Raw genomic sequence first — 26964 nt, forward strand, 5'->3', positions numbered from 1 at the left:
ATCTTTCACATTTGTGAAGAAATACCCCTTCTGTCCCTTGCTCCATTTTGCAGATTTAGTGATCATATTAGTGTATGGTCCAGTTCAGAATTAGAAATATGCTATTAACAAAAGTGGTTGGGAGATGTGGCAACAGCATTCATCAAAATATTTTAAATCAGTGACATAATTCACAAGGTTGTGGATGTTTTTTGTTTAAATGAAGGGTTAGATGTTGAGGCCTTGCAGACCAAGTTCTTTTAGGATAACAAGATGCACAAGATTGTCGAACACGGGTAGGTCAGATGGAAATCTGCCCACTTCTTGGGGACTTTTGAATCAGCTAAAATCAACACCAAGAGAACAACACACTCTTCTTATTGGATGTACAAGAGTAAATAGCTCCTTGTAATATATAACATTTATTTAGGCCAGTTTTCTTACATTTTTATTCAAGAATGGAAGGCAAAACACAGTTTTTAAAATACAGAAAGTCACCTAAACGTTTGTCAAGTTTAAATTTATCATTCACAAGTTCCTTTTCTCTGTTATTGCCCAGAGCTTTACTACAAGTGCTACAAAAATGGCAAACTTCATCAAGTCAGTACTAAAGTAAGCCACACAATATTTGTGTGAAGAACAACACTTGTATAGGCACATTGTGGTAGTGGAAATAGGAATAAATTTGAATTGTCCATCTTTTATTAGTTAAAACTGAATGACCCAAAGAGGTATTCCTAACACAAGACCAAAATCAGGGAGAACTTTAATTTACTTAAACTGCAAACAATTCTTTAACATTCTTAATTCTTTCCAGGAGCCTGAAGACAAATTCTAGGAAAGTTGCTGGAACACACCATTGGTAAGGGGAGGGGAAGCCTTAATACACAAAACAGGGACTCAGGCACCGGAAAATAAGATAGCCATTTAGGGTTTCAAAGTCAGTGGATCCACTTTGATGACCTATGAGTTATTAAAAAGCTTTGCTACAGTCTATTAACTGATCCTGCTTTTACAAACTAGAAAGCTAATTCAAAATGTTTTTCTTCCCAGACTAGAATTTCCTTTTTTGGCCAACATCTGATGTTTGGCATTCTAATAAGAGATGCAGCTCCAATGTCATTCATAAATACAAAATTTTATTGGTGCATCATTAGTTTGGAACGACAATGCTTTTCAATATCACAACAACATTTAGGACATATCAAGTTACTCAAATTTGTAACTACTGGCTTACCACAGCTAAACTATACAGTGCAGTTTTAATAAAAGATATACCAAAAGATAACTGTTCACAAGTTCATTCAGACAAAAAAAAGAAAGCGCTTTTAGCACAGCATATTAGATGTGAATAAACACAATGGGGAAAATGTATTTTAACAAACTCGTCTCCCCTATTTATATTGACAGATACACATATGTATTCCTTAACAAAAGGGAAAGTCTTATCCTAAAAAAATGAAAATAATTTGTCTAGGAGAATAGTAATGTCTTTTATCTCTCTCTCTCTTTTTACACAGTCCAATTACTAGATAATTTATATTCAAGAAGGAAACCAATTGTGAGAGTTGCTAATTCATCCATTAAAAACGGCACTGAATGCAGTGCCTTTGAACAGAAAGAAAATGAAATTTAAAAATACATAATAAATAAGAGAAATTCTGGAAACGCCGTATCTGTAAGGTTCAGAAACTCAATTAAGCAAATTGTCCCATGGCATTTCAGTGAGGCCTACGCATAGCCTCACATGTGCACGCCACTGAATGGAGACCGCAGGGCACCAGAACTTGGTGAAGTGCACTATCCTTTTCAGATGCAACGGTAACAATTCTTTTTCAATAGAATAAGGGAAAACAATACTGCTCAAGAAAGCTTTATAAATTTGTCTAATTTTAAAAAATAATCTTTTTTTAAAAAGCTGGCAAAGCACCATATACTAGAAGAGATTTTGTTGATATCAAGGACTATTACAACATTTATGTTCAGAATAAGTAAGTATGCTTTTAATTCCTTACAGCCTAGGTTTGGGAGTGTTGTATTTTCCAGCCAAATGTACAATATTTATAGTGCTGGGAAAGAAGTGTGAAAAACCCACTTGTGGGAAGAGCCGTATTGAACCGCTTACAGCTGAATCCTACCCAGGTTTGCATATTTGCATATTTACAAATTAGTGTGTAGCTCTGACTCGGGATCAAAGTGCAACAAAGAACTGCCATGTGATTGTAGTGCAGAGTAGGTCCGGCACTCTTCCAACTCCCCACTTCCACTCTGGACGAAGCAGCAAGTTAGCAACAACGGACGTGAGGTCTCGGAGGAGGCAGTTCTGGTGGGATTTCCGGTTCTGGTTGCAGGGACAGGATACTGTTGGACAATTCATTCCGCATAATGTCCAAAGGCATCTTAAAATAGGGGGAAAGCTCATTAAGTAATAGGCTACTGGAATGAAAAACTAGAAGAAGAATACACATTTACAATCAGAATGCAGTATTTGTACTTATAAGCTCGTCCGAGTTTACATCCCAGAAGAGCAGTCAGGAGTTTGAAGCTCCATCTCGCATATTTAACACAAAGAGACATAAAGTATGACCGTATGAATTGTTACACCACTCCGTTAACACATCTGACCCAAATCAGTAAGACTGAAGCAGAGATACCTTTCTCTGGATTGTGTCGGCTGTGATACAGGTTTATATACTGGTCCTATGGAATATTTGTTATTTTGTCTCACAGCAAACAGCTGTTTGCAATTCCTATTTTTCCTCCTGTCCCTACCGAAGCAAAAGTCATTCAGCTACCACCGTGAGGTAAAGTTTCCATGCAAAGTACTTTAAAAAGCAATATAAACCATTTGGTCAAAGAACTGAAGTGGTCCAGAAGCTATATTCTAGTTACTGAAGAATTTGAAACAAGTTCTGTTGTACAGTAGACTCTCATCATTTTCAGGGCTTCTGTTCCTGGGATCACTGCAAATGGACACAGCTGAGAGGCAGAAGGTCTGCTGACTTCAGGGACAGACTGGGAGGCCAAAACTGCCTTGGAAAGAGCCCCACCACTTCTCCAAATACGCCTTCCTCATTGAGAGAGGCCTGACCTGGGAAAGCCAAAATGCTAAGCTTGGCTATAGCACCATAGGGCAACTTACGCAGCGATGGCCAGCTCGCCTGCTTGGCCTAGGCAAGTCGCATGGTGACGCTGCAGCCAGCCACCCCACATGCGAGTCATTTGACCAGGAGATAAAGGCAAACAACATGCAACTCGCTTGGCATGCACATCTCCTCCACATGTAGGTGCACTGCTGATGAGCAGGAATTCTTGCAAAGGCAGGGCGAGGCAGTGTGCTTGTGCACCCATGCTGCCTCTCCAGACACATGGAGCAACAACATGTGCTCAGGCCACAGACCACATATAAGTGAAATCATGGACTGCAATGTCTACTGTAGCAGAAAGCTATGAACATCACTACCTTATAATAGTCAACCATAACATCCCATTAGCTTACAGTACCAAAGTTTTTTACCTTTTTTAGGATGTCGTCAACTAGTTTCAGAAATATTTCATCGACATTAAAATTGTCCTTGGCACTAGCTTCACAAAAACGCATCCCAGTTATCTGCTGTGCAAACTGACAGAAAAAGACAAAAATCAAGAATTCACTGTTGTTCTGAATAAAGGGGATCTAATTTGGTCAATACTATATTTAGTTTCATAAAAATGTGAACGATCTACATATTATGAATTAAATTAAGCAACAGTTGACTAACAACAGATATCATTCAAGAACGTATAATCTGTCATTTCATTAGCTGTAAAGACTTGATGTACTGTTCATGATTTCAGAGGTCCTGACTGTGTAATTCACAGCCTTAATTTTTAAAAAATTGACTAGCATTTATTATGCTGTACTCCATGACACTGGCAAAAAATATTCAAGTTGCCTTGTTTATAAAATTGTTCAGTGTTGGAACTCTTCTGAAAGAATTTTTTTTTTGCTGTCCCAACAACAAAATCTGTAAATGGTGGTGGAACCAAGAACGAAAACCATTCCATCTTCCCTTTCAGGGTTATATGGCAACACAAAAAAGTACAAATATCTTTAGATCGGTGCGTGTCATCAGAAAGGTGCTTAATTTTACTTTTAGATGATAGTTCACACATCTGGTAGTTCCCAAACAATTTCCCCACCTCTGGTGGGCCTGCATTCCGTTCTTATTTACATGGAAGTGCTGTTCATATGACACTCTGCCTCCATACAAGGGTTATACATGTACGACCGTGTCAATTCTTTTTTGAGCCACCGCTGTCACAAACAGCCAGAAGCTACCTGCCTACCCCTCATGTAGAAACGGTAGCTCACATGAACCGCTCATCTGAACAATCCCAAATGGAATTCTATTATAAGCCATCTTGAACCTTGTGAAAGGGTGAATGGCAGGATGATGGGGGCTAAGTCTATCAGTGGTGACTATATGGTGGCTGAAGGGAACTTCCACGTTCAAAAGCAGTATACCTCTGAAAACCAGTGCCAGGAGGCAACATCAGAGGAAGGCCTCAGCCTCTACATGCTGTTGGCCCTCTAGAGTAACTGGTTGGCCACTGTGTGAGACAGAATGCTGGACTAGATGGGCCCCAGGTCTGATCCAGCAGGGTTCTTCTTACGATGCTTACATAGGTATGTTGAATGTTGCATGTTGCATAAATCCACATAAAACACTGGAATATGTACCTGGTTTTAAGAACTTCAACCAGTCAGCTGGTAATCAAAAAGCGTCTAAAGCATGAAAAATTAGCTAATTTTAGAATTAAGACCCAAATCAGCAATACTAAGTTTCCATGACTTTCAGGAGTCGTTATAAGGCAACCTCAATAAATAAAGTCAATAAATGTTGGTTTAGTTTTACCTACACTTACTTTTTCTCCCTGTTGCCGACTGATCTCTCTGTCCACTTCACAGTCTAACTTATTTCCAACCAGTAGCAGCTCTGCATCTTCTGAGGCATACTGGGGTGGGGGTGAAAAAGTCAGGTTAGAGTGCTAGACTCCTAAAAATCCAGCTTGGACAGTATGAACTTGCCCACCCATTGCATTCACAAGTCCTAAGCTGCTAAATTACATGTGAGACCATGAAATAACGACTTGTATCCAACGAATCACAAGCAGAGCCAAGTTCATGAAACAGGATTTCCCTACAAACGCACGCACGCACACACCTCCCACAAGAAACATGAGCTGAGCACCGGGAGTCCTACTCTTGACCGTGCTGTCCTGCTGCTCCTCTCAGCTGCCTGCAGACAGGCAGGGCAGGGGGCCCTGGCTCTCCAGGGATGGGGGCGAGCTGTGGGTCCTTCTAAAAGGCAGCAGAAAAACAGCCCTGTAGATCTTCCAACCTAGCAGGTGGGACTCCACAACCCGTGGGCTGAAGACCACTGCTCTAACAGTATATCTTAGAAGCTTGCTTTCATTTAAGATCAGCTGGTCTTTGCGTCCCTTTATAAAAGATGGCACAATGTTTTTGCAAAAGTGCTGTTAGAAAAGAGCCCCCCCCTCCCATTTGTGTAGCCCAAAATCCAAGCTGTTTTACCTTTCTACTCTCACTGAAGACAGCAATGCCAACTCAGCCAGTTAGCAGCAGTTAACTGTTAGCTATTTGGGGGCAGGTGGGTGGCCAAAGATTATCGTATACACTGACAAGGAAAACATTTTTTTTAAAAAAAAATTCTCAGATGGTATAAAGCAAAGCAAAGTTGCCAATTGTGCCCTAACTCTTGTTCAAGACGCTAACCCCAGATGATATGTAGAGGTAGAGATGATATGTAGAGGCATGCAGAGAAAGTTTTGAAGCATCTACTATTTAAAAAGGAAGCCACAGCTGGTCAGTCACATCTCAAGTCAGCTGCAAGTTCATAACATGTATGCGTATGATCAGGGCTCATGTTGAGGGGGAACGCAGTTCCAGCAAGTCCCCAAAGAGGTCACATGTCAGGTGGCTCCACCCACCTGACTCTCGGTCATTTGGGGCCTGTTTCAGTCTGGATTGGGGCCAAAACGGCCTGGATCAGGCCTCTGACAGGTAGTGGATCACTCTCCCGCTCATCAGCAGCCAGATCCTGACCATTTGGGGCCCCTTTCCAGCCATTTTCAGCTCCTTTTTGCCATTTGGGGCACAATTTCAGCCCTGAATGGCCAGGATTGGGTCCAAAACAGCCAGAATAGGTGATGCCAGAGGTGTGTGGCATATGCAAATCAGTTATACTCATGACACACTTCCAGCGATGGCAAAAGGCGTGGCATACGCTAATGAGTTATGCTAATGAGTTCCTCCAGCTCTTTTTCTACGAAATGACCCGTGTATGATGTTGCACTGAACAAAAAGCTACCATAATGTTCAGGGTTCACAAAGATGTTGCCTCTGTGTAAATACATAGTGTGGTCGAGATAGCATGTGTTCTTTTTTATTCATATTTAGATGTGCCATTTCCCTCTTTCCATGCACCTCCTGCATTCACACCATCAGCTCATACTGACTGTGGCACAGAGTGTCCACTCATGCAATCTTTCAGTCCCTCATTACGTTATTTTCAGCCAACCTGTTCCACGATGCAGCACAAGGGGGCAATAATACCCCATCCCAAAGCATAGGAATTTCTCTGGCAGCCAATTCAGACTTCCCCACCCAGGACACACAGTCTGTTCTGTTGACTGACATAACATCTGCAGGATAGGTTTCACTGCTAGAGAGAGTACCCACCCCGTGACAGCAGGAAAACAGAAACTTGAGTATATCCCCCCCCCACTGTCCACATTTAGGGTCCTGCTAAAGCATGGCCACAGAGGGGGGAGGGCTGCTGCCTGCTGACGTTCCAATGGTGAAGAGGTTTCACACTCTGTCCTGCTTGCATGCAACAGGCTGTTTTAGATATGAAATACATACCTCTACAGTGACACATGCCCTGACATGGATAACCCAGGTGAGCCTGATCTCGTCAGATTTCAGAAGCTAAGCAGAGTTAGTAATTGGATGGGAGACCTCCATGGAAGACCAGAGTCACAGAGGCAGGAAATGACAAACCACCTCTGTTAGTCTCTTGCCATGAAAACCCCATCGGGCGGGCGGGGGGGAGGTGTCACCATAAGTCAGCTATGACTTGAGGGCACTCTCCATCACCACAGTGACACATAGGTGCAACTGCGGGCTTAGGTTTTACTAGTGGAAAGATTTATTTCCCCCTTCCCCTTCCTGCAAAAACAGCTTGACGGGACTGCCCCACCTCCTCTGTCCAAGATAAGGGCCCAGTGAAGGCCCTTTAAAAAAGAGGGGAGAAGAAGGGATAAAGAAGGGAGAAGAAAAAGCAGTTTTGGAGATGACAACGAAACATCTGCCTATGGGGACATGCATGCCTCTGTTGGCCTTGAACAAACCTGAGCATTTAATTTTGTATAGTCCCACAAAATAGGAACAAGCCACTCTCCTTGTGTGATCACATGACATATCTGTGCAGCCAGCACAGAGAAAGAAAATCTGGAATTACGACTGAAATGATGACACTGTCTACCGATAGACTTGCGCAGAGCATGCCGGAGGCTTGTCAGCGAAAGCACTTTGCCTGGGATGATTTTCACTCCACATCAATGCAGGAGTTCAGAAAATGAACGTCTGAAGACAATGCAGGAAGGCGGCTGGAAAGAAAAGGCTGAGCAGGATGCTCTGGGGCAGCTTTCTGGTTCAGAGATTGCTGCGCATAAAATTCCACACCCACACAATTATCGTAGTTGCACCATTCAGTCGTGCAGGAAAGAACACCTCTTATTGTCCCACTAGTGGTTCTCAAGATGCACACTGATGGCTGTGGCCACAATGGCTGTTGGGCTTGGTGGGCAGAGATCTTTGAATGTTCCCACCATCTCTCACTCTCCCTTCTCTCACAGAAAGGGGACAGAAATCTTCTATCACTGGAATTTCAGCCTGCAGCCACAGTCTTATGTATCTGCCTGTCTCTTCATGCTTTCGCAGACTTTTAATGTTGGGAAGGGGAAGAGGATTTTGTCACCACTCTTGTCTTGCCGCTCCCATAGGAGGGAGAGGGGAATCTCTCTGCCAATGAAACTGGAGTCTGTAAGCATGCATGAACTTGTGTAAGGATGTGGCTATGTGTCTTGCCTAGCTGCAAGTGCAGCTAGGAATGTGAAGTCTCTTTACCACTGGAACATCAAAATGCAGCAGGCATAAATTTCCTCCACACAGAAGAATGGAGGGGAACATACTCACCTGCACTCCCTTCACAGGAGCAGAAGCTGTGCAAATTATGGATCATACATCACAGCACACAAAACAAGGAACACACACACACCCATAGATTGCTTACAATCACAGGACAGCATTCAGGAACTAAGTTCCATATAGGCAATCAGTTTAACATCTGAGATCGGGAAGGCAAGAGAAACACCTAAGTCGTAGACAGCTGAGATGGCTGAAATCTCCTGTATCTTACATGTATAACAGACGGACCACGTGATTTGAGTACTGGTAATGATAAATGGAGATAGAGTTACATCTCGCTGAGCCCTCCGTGGCTACAGGAAGAGCCATGCAGGGCTATGCTGCCACGGTGCAATTTGCCTTTTATAACCGGGGCAAGTATTGAAATCAGTGCTGCTTGTTTTCAAAGAAACGGAAGCTTACCTTATCGATCATTTTCATCCACTTTGGCAAATCATCGAACGTCTCCTTCTTTGTGATATCGTACACCAATATAATTCCCTTGGCACTTCTGTAGTAAGCTGAGGTAATGCTGTTGAATCTTTCCTGACCTGCTGTGTCCCTAAGAAGCAGCAGCAAATGTTGGCACAAGGGTGTTTTTCCCCCCCACATTACAAATCATTAGACATTTCTACAGGAAGGAAATCCATTTGTTAGATCAGTATTTTTCCGTAGTTAACTAGACTATGTACCAGTTTTTATACGGTGTTTGTCCAAAGCCAGCAGATGAAATCATGGGGTGAGATATAAAACAGAACCTGTCATTTGGATCAAGGAAGGAGATGATAGAAGAACAATTACGCTGTGGTTGTCAAAGGCCTCTAAAGTGATCCACTTCTATCATTAATGTGAGCCTACCAATCAAGTTACATATAAACTGTTAACAGCACAATGAGGCTCTACATTACAAGCCATGCACACACCCATGCTACATTTAAAAAATCTTGCTGTGTTAGCTGCTTCACTGAACTACATAAAAAAACTATATAAGCAGCAGAAAGGCTGCTAAATTAATAAAACAACACAGGGAATAGGAGATTCCAACTGAAGTAAGGCAGCTGGAGTTATGTTACTTCCATTTTTCATCTCCTCTGATGATACAAGATTGCAAACATGACTTGGTCAGGCCACTTCCATTTGCTCACAGCAACGAATGGCAAGAAATGCATACGCCTTCAGCAACTGTTTCCATAAGCCATTTTGTCTCCATCACGCTTCTTCTGTTCAAAATGCACGAAGTCCCACTGGGTTCTCCAAGGAAATCTGGTCAGCATCGGGGAGCCAAGGGCTTCACGGTGAATGCATTTAAAGCTTTAACTTTTCAAAAACTGACCAGCTGAGGAGTGAAAAGATTCTCCGGTGTCATACAGAAAAGGTGCCCAACAGATTTTTGCTGAGCTACAATATGCACAGGGAAAAGGAAACAGCTTTCAATGAACAACACGGGCCTGAATTCCTCAGAGAGAAATCAGCTGAAGAGACTCTGCATCCTTATATTTTCTGTCAATTTTGCTACAACATGCAAGCTACTGATAACTCTTCCACAATGACTCCCTAAATCCAAGACACCTTGCATATGGAAAACGAGAGTGCTTATCTGTGGTTGCTAGACTGCCCTTCTAGACAACTACTGGATCTCAAGTATTGCTCATAGATGGGGCTTTTTTTCTGGGAAAGGAGGTGGTGGAACTCAGGACCGCACAATGACGTCATTTTGGGTCAGCTGGAACAAGGGGGAGTTTTTTAAAGTTTAAATCGCCCTCAGCAAAAATGGTCACATGGCCGGTGGCCCCGCCCCCTGATCTCCAGACAGAGGGGAGTTGAGATTGCCCTCTGCGCTGCTGCAGCAGCGGGGAGGGCAATCTCAACTCCCCTCTGTCTGGAGATCAGGGGGCGGGGCCACCAGCCATGTGACCATTTTCAAGAGGTGGTTCCACCGCGTTCCCGCTGAAAAAAAGCCCTGCTCACAGAGCTCCGCTTGTAGAAAGGAAATTTGCCTCACACACCACCAAGACCTTAAGGAGTCAGAGGACCCTCAGGAACAGTGCCAGTGTGATGTGTGGCCCAAAAGGAGGAGGAAGATAGCAGAAATAGTCCCACTCCTTGCTCTGCCAGGGAAAGTGCCTTGTCACCAATGGAAACTGAGGTTTGGATCCAGCCCAAGGTGCTCATTTGCACACATTAAGGGACATCTTGGCACAATTATTGCAATTCCCTACCAGCACCTTACAGCCCTGGGAAACTCTCGGAGCACCCAACTGCCACTAGCAACATGTACACCAGGCAAGAGCCAAAACTTTCCCTTCTTAACAAGCACTTAGATTTAAAAGCAAGTCCTCTACTTTTATGTTAAAACAACTCTCTCATTTTTGTCACAACTGGACCTCAAGAATAGCTGAAGGGCAGACCTAATAAAACAGCTCCTGAGAGACACGATAAAGTTCTGTATATGAAGGTGCAGAGATTCATCACCCTCAACGAACCTTTTTTCCCAATGGCTTTTTCTCTCCAACATGGCTGAGGAGAGGGAGCAACCAAAAAGGCCTAATGTCCGCCTATATCTGCCTCTTCAGAGGCTATGAATGCCTACAGTAGGGATGGGCAACTCAAACTGTTTCTTGGGCCATGATGGGTCTTCATTGGAGCTAAATGACTAACCACATGATGTCACCTGGACGGTTGTGGCCTGTTATTCTTAGGGGAAGCCCCAGAATACCTCTCAGCTTTTCTCTGTGCTGAGAAGAAGCACTCAGATCCACATCCACACACAGAGGGAAATGTTTTTGTTGTATCTCTGAGGTATGAGTTTCAATTACAAGCCCCTGGGATGCAACATAGAAATTTTCAGTCAGGGAGGTGGTGTCAGAGCACCATCTCTCAGCCCAGAGAACAGCAGAGAAACACTATTGCCCTTAGGGGAAGGGGAACTTGTGAGGGGAGGCTGTGGGCTGCACAACAGAGTTGTATTTGGCCCACAGGCCATATATGCTGTGCACCCACAGCCTAGAGCAGGGATCCCCAACCTTTCTGAGACTGAAGTCACCTTCAGAATTCTAATATAGGTTGTGGGGGCACTACCACAAAAGGACAGCCACGGGAAATGGAGCCAACCACAAAATGTTAGGGAGTGACTTTATGTATCACTCGAATAGTAACTCTTCAGTGTTTCAGGCTGAAGCTCTGTTTAAACAGAACCTTCAAAAATAAACACTGAAAATGAACAGTGAAAGTTCTTGTGCTGTGGAGGCAGCTGCTACTGAAGCAATGTCCTTAAAAATCTACACAGACCATCAAATTTTCAATGTACAATCAGAAGCCCTGCTGGACAAAAGCTCCACTTCACCCTGCCCACTTTCTAAAAACATTTGGGCACCAGGTAAGGTGCTGGTGAATGCAATGGCACCCACAGGCATCATGCTGGTGACCCTGACCTAGAGTCTCCTCTAAGACACGGCCACCCTGAATAAGAGAGACTATCTTTGAAAAAACCAAACCAGACTCACCTGGCTCATTCTGAATACACCATGTAAAGTTCCGAAGAACATAATCTTGGGGCTTCCTGAGATATTTCATGAGCCCAACTAGTATTATACAGCTTTCACATCTACCTTCCAATACAGTGAAAACCTTTAAGGAGAGTACTCATGGCAACACAACATCTGGTTCCCCTACTATTTAAACATGTTTCAGATTTCTAGTCCTTCACCTTCTTTTCCCTATCCTAATAATCCATATACAACTTGTACATTCACCTAACTGTCCTGTATCTAGAGACCTGTGTGTTAATAAGGGCAATGAAAACAGGCAACCTTTAAGTCCAGGTCCAGTATCTAAATTTAAGACAGTTCAAAATCCAATCATTTCAAATCTTGTCCAGGATGTCATCTCTGTCACCCATCCATGTCATTATTTTCAGCTGATGTGTTGCCATGAACCATTGTTCTATGCTGAACCATTGTTCTATGCTGTGCCTTGATACCATATTGCTGATGCCATAACTTGCCTTGTATTCACAGGCCTGCTGTATCCAGAGTGTCTTATCTCTTGTGCTGTGAAGCTCAGTGTCTCTGACCTTGCACACCTGCTAGTTCTCAGGGGGAAGAAGAATACCGTGTTTCATCCTTAATCTATTGCCTCTTTTATGTCTAGACTAAGCATGTAAACTATTTAGGGAGCTCTCAGGACTCCTTCACATTAAAAGTTATGTTTTCCTGTTGGGAGGGGGGATGAGGACTTGGGACCTATAAGAACCAGTTTTACAGATCTTGTTATTCCTGTCAACTTTTGATCAACCTGTGGACCTATCTATGAATATGATTTGATTCCTTGAATAAAGCCTTTTCAACCAAGACCATGGAGTGCTTGCTGTAAGGGTACAGGGCTCTATCTGCCATAGCCTGTCATCCATAGACCTGACACAGGATTCCAAAATGCCAAGCATGCACAGCCAGGTGACCAATTTTTCTCTGCCGTCTACATTCTTCCCACTGCATTCTAAAGTGCACCTCGGCTAATCAGGGCATTCAAGAGATTCCAGTGGGAAGGACAAGGGGAAAAGCTGACCTGTACATATGATACTCCGTATAAGATTTTTGCTATCCCGGTCTCTGTCTTCAACTCTGGCCAATGTTTCTCTATTCCATCAAAGATCACATACTGGGTATCACATCACCACATAGCCAAAAGGAGACTTCTCCAAACATACTACTTCCTATACTGGTCCCATCCAGTTACTCTAACAAAGCACTTCAACAGTAACACCCCCACCCACCGAAGCCACAAGGTACTGTCACACTTGATGGTAACAAGGAAAAACAGCAACAACTACAAAACTGTCAGTACAGTCACATTTGGTCTCAGCTATGGTGAACAGGTTTGGCACTAAATTTCTAGGCAGAATATGATTATTACTTTCCTGAGACTTTTTTTTTTACAGTTTGAGATTAAAAAAACAAAGTAGCTGCCCAACATGCCACAAATACTAAGATCGGGAGGGGGGATTTTATGCTTCTCTTTGTCACCTATGAAATGTAGTCTCTGCTTAGGGTCATAAAGTAGCTAAGGTGTCTAGTCTATGGCCTAACTTAATAAAGTAAATTAGGTGTGTAATTTATATATTCTAATGTATATAATTCTTATAGTTTGCAAAGATGCATCTATTAAATATTCCACTCACTGTATTTTCTGGAAAGGATTAATATTTTTATATATATTTTTTAAAAAAATTAACTATTTTTATTTCGTACTTAAATTGCATTTGTAATGAATTGTAAAAAAAAAAGGTTCTCTTCTCCACTCAGTAATCATTAACATATTTTGCACAATTTGCTCAAAAAAATATCCAGAAGCATCAAAAAGACATCACTCCAGCTCTTCAAATGAGAATGGGAATAAGCACCCTAGGACTAAAGTTTCAAATATGAAGATCATTCTGCTGTGCTCACTGAATAAACAAAACCCCTAGATAAGCCCTAAAGAAGTTAAATGAGAAATGAATGTCACAAATCAAACAACTTTTCAGAAGGCTTAATATGTAGGCATGCTTGGAATGTAAATACAAACACTAGAAGTCCAGACTCCGTGACCAGCAGAGGATAGCAACAGAAAAGAGAAGCGGTAAAAGGAACACCATGCATGAAACTAATGTGAGGCCATTTCAAACGCGATAGTTTCTGACATGAGTGATGTAAAACTGCCTTGACCGCAATCATCTTCAGTCTGAGGATCTAAATGCAGTTTGCACACTTTTCTAGACAAATATTGACCTGTGTATGAAAATACTAACGGTATGAAATTTTGATAGGGCAATTAGTTTGGTCAGTTTGCTGTTGAGAAAAATACTAATTTGCCTTTCCAAATGATTCCCTATATAACTGCAAAACTCAAAACAGCTTGGAAATTTTCAAATTGTCAATTTACCAGGTTTGTTTTTATAGAAACTAAGATGTAAGCAGAAGCTTCTGCCAAGTTGTTGGCGTGGATTCCTTTACAACTTCTGCATAATCACAACAGCTGAAATTAGCTCGTAGAAAAGCTATGTAATACTGACAGATTTAAAACAGTTCAATAATTTGAGGGGAGGGGCAGATGACTGCAACTATTTTGTACTGAAATGAAATAATACATTTATAGTAACAGTAGAACTTTTTAATTAATAGTACTATCAATTACAACAGATCTTTGGAATGATCTTGTATAGATCATTTCATGTTCATATTTTTATACAAATGAGTCTAAATGCACATCAACAAAGGATGCCCCATTCATTTCAACAGAGATGGAAGAACCACACGTATATATCGCTCTGCTTCATCCACTGATATGGACAGGGCCACCCTTGCATATCAGAGTACATAAGAGTGCACGAGGAACAACTGATTGGGGTTAATGTCCAAACCTGATTGCATACCAAGAATGTATGAGATCTTTTTTGATGAATTTCATTCACAATACAATGTTAAACTTCCAGCTAAATAAGCAACATAGAATGTTCAATACCCCACTGAAGTTTAAGATTCTACAGAGGTACTATTATGAAGTAAAAAAGCAGGATTTGTGTCCAATGGCACCTTAGAGATCAACAAGACTTTCAGGGCATGAGCTTTCAAGAGTCAAAGCTTTCTTCAAATACTTCTTCAGATATGTGAAGAAGGGAGCTTTGACTCTTAAAAGTTCATACCCTGAAAATCTTGTTGGTCTCTAAGGTGCCGGTGGACTCAAATCCTGCTGTTCTACTGCAGGCCAACACGGCTACCTACCGCTATTATGAAGCAGAAACAGTTTCAGGATGAATAGATTGCACCCACGCACCCAGTTACACATACCCAACACTAACCTAAATTGATGGGAGTGGCTTAACTGAACGGCAAGCATCAGTTGCCTTTTTAAATGTTGATTTTTGTGAGCATTAGGTTTCAAAACATCACAATAATAATCTTATACTCAAAGACATTGGCACATTGAAAAATCGACATTACCTCGTGTCAGCTTCAGTAGGCCCTGGCTAACCATCACTCTTGTTCAAGTATCAACCCTGAGGCCATAGGATTCCAGATGGGAACACAGATGAGGAATGATGTCATGCCAGTAACGTTCAAGTTATTAGGGAACGGGTGATACGAAAGATGCAACAGCAATTAACTCAGATGGAAGCAAGACAAACACATGGTGCGACAAACAGAGTTGATGGTGACCTGCCAAGAGGAGTTAGTAAACTGAATTCACTGCATCTATGCAAATGTTAAATTTAATCAAGAGTATTCCAGTGGAGTAATTCAAACCACCACTGAACTTTGCTGTTTACACTAAAGGCAGTTAGCATTTCTAGTAGTTATTTCTAATGCCCATAATGCACAAAACACTGTATTAATGGATTGAGGTATAGCCAATACAGGGTTAGGATTGTGTTAACAGCTGATTTGGTTCTCTCACAACAGCACTTGGCATCGAACTACATATACTTTTATAGCATAATATGCACTGTTATAGCATGACTACGTTGCACAAAAACAGTTTCTGAACTACTGTTGTCCATAAAGCAGTATGCAGTCCTGTTCTCGTAGTGTTATTTTTCAGTACTGTTAACAGTATATAAAACAGTTTCTTTCGTTATCCTTTCTTGATTTTCATGAGTATTGGCACCAAATGTTTAAGCATCTAGGTGACGAAATGTCCCTTAAATATCTTATCCCTTTAAAATTATGTATTTATTTTAAAATGTGCTAAAATGTGGCATGTCAAAGCGAAATATTTTATTGTATAGACAGCTAATGAAAAGCTTGTTCATTAAATGGTATGCAGATACTGAAATGGTTGTTGGAATGTAGGACATTTACTTATAATAAGGTTGGCCTAGATACATTTCTTTACTCCCACCATGTCAGAAAATCTTATATTGTTATCTGTACCAGTGTTCACAAGTGATCTATCCTTTAAGAAAAACTGGCATCTCCTTTTGATAGAGCTTCCAGAGCTCTGAAATAATTGAAATACAGAAACTACATTGCTTGGCTGGTCATTCCAAGAGAGCCAGCACTGTGTGGCGGGCAGAATGCCAGAATAGGATCTAGGAGATCCAGAGTCAAATCCTACTCTGCCATGGGAGTTTGCTGGATGACCTTGGGCCAGGCATGAATGCTCTCAGCCTAACCTACCTCAAAGGTTGTTGTGAGGATAAAATGGAGGAGACTTATGTTAGCCACCTTGCGTCCCCTCTGGGGAGAAAGGTAAGGTCCAAATGACGTAAATAAAAATAAATAATTTCCCAATTTAACCATTTAATTACAAATTAGTTGCCTATTTCCAGAGCTGTGTGAGGGAAAGGAAACAGCAGCTGGCTAAGAGCTAAATCAGTTTATAACAATTACTGAGATTAGACAAGCATATTGAAGCCATGCTAGACCACCACAAATGGAGAAAACAATTCTGCTGGTTGCATTTGTTTGTACTTACCAGATTTGTAATCTAATTTTCTTTCCTCTTAGCTCTACCGTTTTGATTTTAAAATCAACACCTACAAATAAAATACAGTAAACAAAAAAAGGAGTAATAAGCAGCGAAAGCAATATGGGAACGGTTTTTTTTTTAACTGTTTGTATGCAACAACTTAAACTGAAGGAATTTCAGCCATTATAAAGGGGCAACAGGGTAACGAAGGATAAGCACTTCTTAAAATGAGTACCCAAGGAACTGCCTTTCCCTGAGTCAAACCACTGGTCTGTCTGAGTCCGTGTTGTCTATTTCCAGTTGGAGAGGCCAAAGATTGAACCTGTAAGCAGCACTCTCATGAGAAATGTTTTGAATCACCATAAAGTTTTTTTTAATTAAATGACGGCTGAAAGTCAAATTATGGCATTAACAATGGTTGTTGTGGGTTTTCCAGGCTGTATTGCCGTGGTCTTGGCATTGTAGTTCCTGACGTTTCGCCAGCAGCTGTGGCTGGCATCTTCAGAGGTGTAGCACCAAAAGACAGAGATCTCTCAGTGTCACCTCTCAGAGATCTCTGTCTTTTGGTGCTTTAGCAGCACAGGACTATAATAACAACAACATTCGATTTATATATCGCCTTTCAGGACAATTTAATGCCCACTCAGAGTGGTTTACAAAGTATACCACTATTATCCCCACAACAAACACCCTGTGAGGTGGGTGGGGCTGAGAGAGCTCTGAGAGAACTCTGACTAGCCCAAGGTCACCCAGCTGGCTTCAAGTGGAGGAGTGGGGAATCAAACCTGACTCTCCAGATTAGAGGCCCGCACTCAACCACTACACCAAACTGCCAAAAATAAGGGGACAGGATCCTGTCCAGGCCAGGAGAGAAACAGAAAGGTTTCTGGGCTCAATGAAATGCTCCAGCATGGCCTATAAATATAACTTTTTTAAAAAAAATAATTCTCAATATTCAGGGGATATTTTCTTGAATTATCCATTTTTAAAGGAAATGAATTGGGTGTGAATTTGTGAATGGTAAAAACGTTTACATGATTTGTGAAATCTGAATAGATTTGCATGTCTATCTTCATTTGCAAATTTCAAAGTAACCAAGATGTTAATAGAATAGCTAGTATTCACAGTTAGAATACAATGTGATCTTTAATGTTTTCCTCTCTTTTCCCTCCCTCTTACAGTAATACCAAAATAGCATTTAAAAAGCAAGCCTGCCCTTCACTCATAGATCAACTGAAACTAGCCCTCACAGTTAACCAGCCAAAGCTGTAATGAATCAATCTGATGATTAAATCAATTAAAGCACATGGTACTAATTCCATTTGTAAATATCGAGATTGTTATGCTGCAAGTTTTCAAGTGGGGATTCAAGGTGTGAAAATGATTAAAAATACAACTACCAAAGCCTTGACATAGATCTTACCTGTATCAGATTTGTGTTGTCTAAACAATAGTTAAATATTATAATCTAGATTACAAAACAGTCCTTATAAAACTCAAAACTGTACTAAAATTATTTCATTAACTGTTAGGCGCGAAACTAAATAAAGTGGCGAAGGGAATACCCACCCACCAAAGAATTAAGCGTTTAGCTGGCACTGAAAGATGGTCAAGTCTCAACTGTTTATTGGCATTTTTAACTGGATATAATTTTCTTATTTCCATGTATTATCAAATCACCACATTCTCTTAGGGCTGTTTACAACTAAGTGACTGATGAAGATAACACCCTATCACAGGGCTCTGTTACTTTTGGAAATGCATTCAAATGAAAGCCATCATACAGCCACAGTTGCTTATAACGAAGACCTCTAACTTCCTTTATTTTCCACATGGCTGAAAAGCACCGATGGCCTTCCCATACAACACAGCCTTTGTTCTGTTCTCTAATGCCAAAACGAAGCTTCAAACTTTTAAGACAAAACCAGAACTGCCTATTTGTTTTTGCTGCTTCTGGTACCATTTCAGCTGTTTACAGCTTGACAGCTGAACTCCACTCCCCTTACCAAACGCCCATCTATTTATTATACTTAGCTCCACCCATTAGCTCATTTTTTCATTTTACTAGCTCACATAGGAACTGCCATTTATTCACAGCTGAGCCATATGCCAATTCTTCTCCCCGCAGTGCCAACATGCACTTAACAAGGGGCCTTTAAATAAACTAAGATAAACTCGGCATGCTTCCTCTCTGTATCACCATCAGATTTCACTGTCTCTCTCTCTCTCTACAGCTTAGATTCAGAATGTGAGTTTGCAAACTGCTTCTTGTGATGTCCTGCCTGGAGTGTTGGTCTGACATGGGGGAAAGGTTAAGTTCCTCTTTCTGCTATAAGTTACCTTGGGCAAGAATCTTACTCTCATGCTCACTCCGAACTTCTTGGAAGAAAGATACAAATTTAACAAATAAATAGAAGGGCCTTTATTGCTCTAGTCTCTTGCCTTTGAAATGTTTTGCCTGTGGAAGACAGGAAATGCTAGTTCTTCATACATAAAACAAAAATCTCTTATATGGACCAGCTGGGAACTGGCAGGGGGGAAATGTGTTTGACAGTTCTGTTTTAGGAGCCTATTTTGTTTTGGTCATGTCTCGTGCTTTATTTTTAAAAACGTTTAACTTTTTAGAGGCAAGACAGAAATCGTAAATATACCCAGAAGTTAAAAATGAGAGTCCCAGATCCAGCTTTGTGAGCAACCAGTCAGTATGTACTCACTTCTGCAATCCCTGCTTCCAGTTTCTAAAATTAGCAGACATATGATGGCTAGTAAGATACTATTATAAGTAATGAAGCAGTTTAGAATTGCACAACAAACCACATCAATGCTAACCCGTATGCTTTACGGTTTAATGAACATAATAAAGAGAACCATTGTGGTATAATTAGTGTCAGACCAGGATGTAGGAGAACCAGGGTCAAATTCTCACTCTGCCAGGGGAGTTTGCTGAATGACCTTGGGCCAGTTATATACGCCTAGCCTAAACAGGCATTTTGTGTTCTACAAGCATTTCCAAACACAATGAAAAATACAACATTCTGTTGAACCAAAGAAATCAGCAGTCCAGTAGCGCCTATAAGACTAACAAAATTTGTGGTAGGGTATATTCTTTGTTAGTCTTATAGGCGCTACTGGACTGTTGCTCTTTTCTACTGCTACAGACTGTCAGATACGCCTTCAGCATATCTGCCATGCTTCAGGTGTACTGTGATGCAGTATTGTGCTGTAGTGCCTCTGAGTCTGTGCAGAGTGGAACCAGAGGTCTGTTGCTCTGTTACTTACTGCTTATCTTCCAGGCAAGGTGTTTTGGTTACAGGTTCCCGCCGAAGCCTGAGAACCTGACCTTGGACTTAACACAGAGACTGAGCTGAGCTCTTTTCTCCCCCTCCCTTCCTCCCAGGCGATGCGCGCCAAAACTTCTAAAGGCCTTCTCACTGGAGGGGTGTGTGTGTGTACACTGACCTATACCTGATCCTGTTTTACTACCTTTAAACGTTCTAGTCAATTTCAATTGTTACAGCTTCTTGATACTGGTATCTTTCCTTAATAAAACATCTTCAACTCATACACCAAAGTGTTTGGGGAAGTACCTGGCAAGACCAGACACAGACAGACCAATACCACTATCCATCTTGATCTATCTCCAAAGAAATCAAGTCTTCATTTGTTAACAAATGTTCACATTAAAGTCAAAAAGACACAGTTAAAAAGTACTGTGGTGTGTTAAAACAGTTCTTCGTATTTACCTTCTGAATGGTACTTCAGAACAGCGGTTTTCAAATTCTGTTCCAGAAGACCCAAAGGGTCCTTCTGAAGTTCTGAGTTTATTAGGGTTTCCTGAAGACGTCAGTAATGGTAGATAAACTTGCCATCACTACTAGGTCTTCTCTAGGAATGCACAACACACAGTGGGAGTGTTCTGAGACACAGTCTGTGTTCACAGACAGCAACAGCGAGAATGAAAGGAGTAGGTCAATGCCATGACCTGAGTGTGTACCCTAGCAAAATCCAGCCAAATACTCTGCAGCCCGTAGATGCTCAGGGCACCTCAGCGCACACGGAAAGAATGGCTGGCCATTGCAACAATTCCCATCATCCAAAAAGTTCAATTTTACTTCTCCCCAGCACTAACCAGGATTTGAATTTTAGGATTTCTCGCTCAGTTACTACACAAGCCAGTATCACAGCATCACCCACCCCTGAGAGAAGTAGTTCAGCCATACCTCTACACACATTCCTGTACTTTTTCAACTGGATCTCCTCGCATTTTTTTCACCTTGTCCTTTCCTTGATTCTATGTTAACCCCTCCCTTGCCCATCTATCTCCCACTGCATGCACAGACTACTCTTCTGACCTAACTCTTTGTCTGATTTTCTTCAGATACTTGGCAGAGCTTCTTCAGGGAGCTCTGCCTCTCCAAAGCTTACACCCTGAAAATCTTGTTGGTCTCTGAGGTACTACTAGACTCAAATTCTGCTGTTCTACTGTAGACCCACGCAGCTACCCATCTAAGACAAGGATGTGTAAGTCCCATATTCAAATCCTCATTCTGCCATGCAGCTTGTTTGGGCCAATCACACTCTCTCAGCCTAACTTACCACACAGGCTCATTGTGAAGATAAAATTCTTAAGGCAGAGGAAAGTACTCCAAACTGAGCAACCTCAGCCAGCTTTAAAAAAACAAAAGCAAACCTAGAAAGACTTAAGTAGAGTGTGTCACACCCATTCTGCATAAACAGATTACTCCGTCACCTAGGTTTTGTTTTCTGCCAAGCTCGGTTTTTAACACACAGAGCACATACATTCAGGTGCAATAGTTGTAAACCCCATGTATCTGAAGAGGTGAATTCTGGCTCAGGAAAGCTGATGCTAAAATAAATTGTGGTACACTCTAAAACGCTACTGAACCAGTGGGTACTTTTGCAAGCAGGGAGGCAGCTGTATTAGGGAGGTTAATAACTTCCAAGAAAACTTTGTGCTGCAGTAAACAGTGGTGCTCTTTAAAGTGCTACTTAACCAGGGTGTACTTTTGCTACCACCCTGCCCTGGATAGCCCAGGCGAGCCTGATCTTGTCAGATCTCAGAAGTCAAGCAGGGTCAGCTTTAACTAGTAATTGGATGGGAGATCTCCCACGAAGAACCACCTGTGTTAGTTTCTCGCCATGAAAACCGCACCAGGGGTCGCCATAGGTCAGCAATGACTTGAAGGCACTCTCCACCACCACCACTTTTGCTACTTAGGTAGGTAAGTTAATTAGGGAGGTTAATAACTTCCAAGAAAAGCTATGCTGAAATAAATGGTGGCACTCTTTAAAGCGCTATTTAACCAACGTGTACTTTTGCAAGCAGGGCTGTCGATTAAATAGGGAGGTTAATAACTTCCACGAAAACTTGTGCTGAAATAAATGGTGGTGCGCTCAAAAGTCCGACTTAATCGGTGGGTCCTTTTGCTACCAGGGTCCGCCCTTCCGAATCAGGCCGGTGAATAACTTCCACGCTAGACCCCGGGGTTTTCCGAGGGAAGCTCCCCGGCACGGCAGGGAAAGAGCCGGCGCCGATGCCGGGGCGGGCGGGGGACCCCACGTAGAGGCCCGATCCTCCAGGGAGCTGCCGCCGCTGCCGCTCCTCCGCCCGCCTCCCCGGCCCGGCCCGGCCCCGGGGCTCGTACCTACGGTGGACTTGCAGGCCTCGCAGAAGGTGTCGTCGGTGAAGCGCTCCATGAGGCTGGTCTTGCCGACGCCCCGCGAGCCGATGATGATCACCTGCAGCTTGAAGTCGGCCGGGCGCGGCGGCTGCTTCCTGCGGCGGGCCTGAGGCCCCGAGAGCGCCGGCGAGCCCCCCGCCGAGCCCAGCCCCGGCCCCCGCCGCGGCAGCAGCCCGGAGCCCGGCTCCATCCACACATGCGGCTCGCGCGCCCCGCGGCCCGCCACCTCGCCCGGGGCCCGCGGCCCGGCCCAGCCCCCCGGCCCTCCGCCCCGCTGCCCCGCTCGCGGCCCCGGCCTGAGGGAGGGAGAACGAAGGAGTCCGCCAGACGGGACCGCACGGGCGCCCCTCCGCCGCCGGCCGCCCGGATGACGAGCCCGAGCGCGGCGAGCCCGCCCTCGGCCGGCCCCGCAGCGCCCTCTAGGCGGGCGGAGGACTCGGCCGGGAAAGGCGGGAAAGCCTCGCCCCAAACGGCGCCCTGCTGCGCTCTGCCGAGGACGTTGGTCGGGCTGGCCGCCCTTCGAGGCGCCTCCGGGCTCTGCGGGCCGGCAGGCCAAGCGGTTGCCGGCCTCCAGGCGGGGTCTGGGGCGTTCCCAGATCACAAACGATCTCCGGGCGACAGAGATTAGCCCCCCTGGAGGAAGTGGCTGCCTTGGAAGCTGGATCCTAAGGCGCTATGCCCCCCACTGAAGCCCCACCCTCCTAGGGTTGCCAGCTCCTAGTTGGGAAATTCCTGGAGATCTGAGGACAGAAACCTGGAGAAAGTGGGGTTTGGGGAGGGAAAGGACCTTGGCATGTCATAGTTCCATAGAGTCCACCCCCCAAAGTAGCCATTTTCACCAGGGGAACTGATCTCTGTGGCCTGGAGACCCATTGTAATTCCGGGAGATCTCCAGCCACTACCTGGAGGCTGGCAACCCTACATCCTCCCCGAACCCCACCTTCCCCAGGCTTCGGCCCCAAATCTCCAGGAATTTCCTAAACCAGAGTTGGCAACCCTAGAGGAGCCAAGCCTGAGAGAAGCATAGGGGGCAGGTGGAGGGGCCACATGATGTGCTTGTGCCTTGGCATGGAGGAGCACTGACACCCTCCAGTCTAGGGTTGCCAGTCTCAGGTTGGGACATTCCTGGAGATTTGGGGGGATGAGGGCAGGGTTTGGGGAGGGATGGACGTCCATGGGATGTAATGCCATAAATTTCACTCTCAAAGCAGCCATTTTCTCTAGGGGAATTTATCTTTGTTGCCTGGGGATCAACTGTAATTCCAGGAGATCTCCAGCCAACACCTGGAGGTTGGCAACTCTACCTCCAGGGCAGGCCCGTGGGGGGGAGAGACCAAGGAGGCAAGCTTCTGTGGCCCAAGCATGGTTTCCAACTCCAGATTGGGCAATTCCTGGATATCTTGGGGAGGGGAGAGATTGGCCTTACTGCAGTATAATGCCATGGTGTCCGCTCTCAAAAGCGGCCATTTTCTCCAAGGGAACTGATCTTTTGCTGTAATTCTGGAAGATCTCCATCCACCACCTGGAGACTGGCAACGGTAGATCCACGTCAGCTGGAGGGCTTGTGAGGTCAGCCATGCTGCATTCAGCTAAGGTATTTCCATTTTACTTGTAAACCAAGCCAGCACAGCTGATGGCTGTTACAGTTATTGCAGGGCTGCAGCCTGTTAACATGCCCCTTGTCTCCGGCAGTCTATAGTTTCCCTCCCGCAATCGGCCTGAAACTAGTGGCCAATTTTGAGACCCCTAGCTTTATTTTTCGTCTTCCACAAATGGACAGATGGATGGACATGCCTTTTGCTTCATTGCTACCCATTCATGGTAACAGCAGGTAGCAAAAGACGAGGGGGAGGGGTGGTAGAGACTTTGTCTGGGGCCTGTGAGGCTCTGGCCAGCCCTGCTCCAAAGCCCTCCATAGCCTAGGACACTGGCATACTTGCATAGTAGGAGGACAGCTGTCTATGAGCAACAACAAAAAAAGTCCATACAAAATGTGCACCCTGGGCACCTTTCCTAGTACCTCCAAATGTTTTTAGGAAGTGGGTGGCTTCTGATTAGTTGTGCAAATTAAAATAATGTTATATTGGCAGCAGCTGCCGCCATAGTGTTGGTTTTATTCTCTCACTGTGTTTTTTTAAACTTACTTACTTATTCCATTTTTACCCCATTTTCTTCCCAGTGAGGACCCAAGATGGCGTACATAATTCTCTTCTGTTTTATGCTTACAACAACCGTGTGAGTTGGTTATGCTGAAAGTTAGTGACTTGGGCCAAGGTCACCCAGTGAACTTACGCAGCAGAGCAAGGGATTGAACATGGTTTCCCAAGATTCTAGGCTGACACTCTAACCACTACACCACACTAGCTTTTAAATGACCCCTCTTTTCCCCTCTTCTCCTGTGTGTGTGGTTCCGCTTCCCACAGTTATCATTTTTGATTGGTTCCACCTTCTACAGTGGCCTTTTTTTATCTACTACCCTCTATCAGAATTCCAAAGGTACCCACAGGCTCAAAAAAGTTGGGGACCCCTGTGGTAGACTTCCAGCAAGGAACATTTATGTTGTATTGTCGAAGGCTTTCACTGAGAGATCTCTGAGAGATCTCTGTCTTTTGGTGCTACACCTCTGAAGATGCCAGCCACAGCTGCTGGCGAAACGTCAGGAACTACAATGCCAAGACCACGGCAATACAGCCCGGAAAACCCACAACAACCAACATTTATGTTCATAAGCACGACTGCATGCTCAGAATTCCTTAACGTCATTGAATAGGAGTAACCCTGTGTCGTCATTTTTTGTAACCTAAAATACATGGCGGGACCATGGGGCTCTATTTTTTTTAAGTGAGTCAGGCCAGACTAAAGTCAGACCACCTTTCCGATAAAATAATACATGTTACATTTATTTATATTTTTGGAATCAGTTTATATACCAACATGGCATGCTTGCAACCTTCGTCTACTTTTGGCAACACCTAATTTAGCTGTCAAAAAGAGGAATACTTCAGCTGGAGTTGATCTTCAAATGGGAATTTACCTTATGGGGACTGCTTGCCTCCCATCTGCTAGATATTATCCATTTTGCCCTCCATCAACTCTTTACCTGCTACAACATCTTAACTTGCAATCTCAGTTGCCACCATCTTTATTGATTTACTATATGTTAACCTTCTCAAACAAAATTTGGAGAGGTGGATAGAAATCTAAATAAATAAAACCCAGTTTAATCTGCAACCCCTTCCTGTTTTACATTTTAAGACTACAACTGCAAATTTGTATCTTTGCTACCATGCCCTAAACAACTCTCCCATTCCTCTTTCCCCCACTGAACATCTACAGTGACGAAGAGTTCTAGAGAACTCAAAAGCTTGCATATCGTTTTGTCATGTTGTTCCTAATAAAATTGTTACATGGTATGTAAAGCAATATAGCTGTTTTCAGCATCTGTGTAATCTAATGTAGCTTTGTGACTCCTTGAGAAAAGTGGATTGCAACTTGTGGCCTTCAGTTCTGTGCATGAAAAATTAATAGGATTTTACATTAATATGGATGTGGGTAAGGCAGTAATTGCAGGAGTTGGCCACTAGACGGATCTTGGCTTCTGTTAGATATAACTGTGATATGAGTGAAAGATGAAGCATAGGAAAACAGGACTTTGCAAGGACTACCAGCAGTTGCTATGCAAACTAAACATGTACGGCTTGTTACTGTGGCAGTCTTGATACTTAGAACATGTTCTGCCAATGCTCTTTATTTCCTGGTTGTAATCTTGCCTTGCATCAAGGATCTGTTGACATTTGTTAATGGATCTCTTCGTACCTTCAAATATTTTGCGAACACAAGCTTTGTGACACTAATTAAAGCCCAGGTCTTCTGCGTTCTCAGAGATCTCGGGCTTTATGAGATGAATTCTTAACATTTCTGAAATAACCCTTCTGATCATATCGTAAAAGGAAACAGCTTCACTATGTTAAAAATTTTGTTAAATGCCATCATACGGGCATTTTGAAACCACTCTATTGTTAATAAGAGTTATCAAGAACAATTTTTAAGAAGTTAAGGAGGTGCGGAAAAACGGTCCAGAATTTGATAACTGACAGTTGAAACCCTTTCCCCACTTTTTACAGTTATTTTGTCATTTATAGAGTGATTCCACACACTAGATCATTTGGAATGGATTTTTTTGTGTGAGGAACAAATAATCCACCTCAAGCGATTGATAAAGTGCATTGAAAGTGCATTATCCAACGTGTGTGGAATCAGCCAGAGAGTGATTCCGCACACGTTGGATAATGCACTTCCAATCCTCTTTATAGATCATTTGGAACGGATTTTTTTGTGTGTGGAACAAAAAATCCACCTCAAACGATTGATAAAATGCATTGAAAGTGCATTATCCAACATGTGCGGAATCACTCATCACTGAGACTCAAGGCAGATTGCACAATGTGAGATGAGTACATTCAATAGTATAATACAGTACTGTCATCTTTTCACTTTCCAGTCCCAAGATCATACAGTAAATTTTGAGAATTTTCTTTGCAACATACTATTTTTTTTCATATGTCAGCTCTCTGCTGGTTCAGC

The 26964-nt window shown here is 43.2% G+C and overlaps 1 protein-coding gene across 1 annotated transcript; it reads right to left on the reverse strand.

Moving 5' to 3' along the window:
- Positions 1-382: 382 nt before the first annotated feature.
- RAB12 (RAB12, member RAS oncogene family) lies at positions 383-22739 on the reverse strand. The gene is made up of 6 exons (XM_054991237.1): positions 22345-22739; positions 16685-16745; positions 8657-8795; positions 4888-4977; positions 3497-3601; positions 383-2378 (listed from the first exon to the last, which is right to left on the reverse strand). Exons 1-6 carry the CDS (start codon positions 22568-22570, stop codon positions 2265-2267), a joined length of 735 nt encoding a protein of 244 aa, XP_054847212.1. The 5' UTR covers positions 22571-22739; the 3' UTR covers positions 383-2264.
- Positions 22740-26964: the final 4225 nt, after the last annotated feature.

Source organism: Eublepharis macularius, chromosome 11, assembly GCF_028583425.1.
Source record: "Eublepharis macularius isolate TG4126 chromosome 11, MPM_Emac_v1.0, whole genome shotgun sequence".
Classification (NCBI taxonomy): domain Eukaryota; kingdom Metazoa; phylum Chordata; class Lepidosauria; order Squamata; family Eublepharidae; genus Eublepharis; species Eublepharis macularius.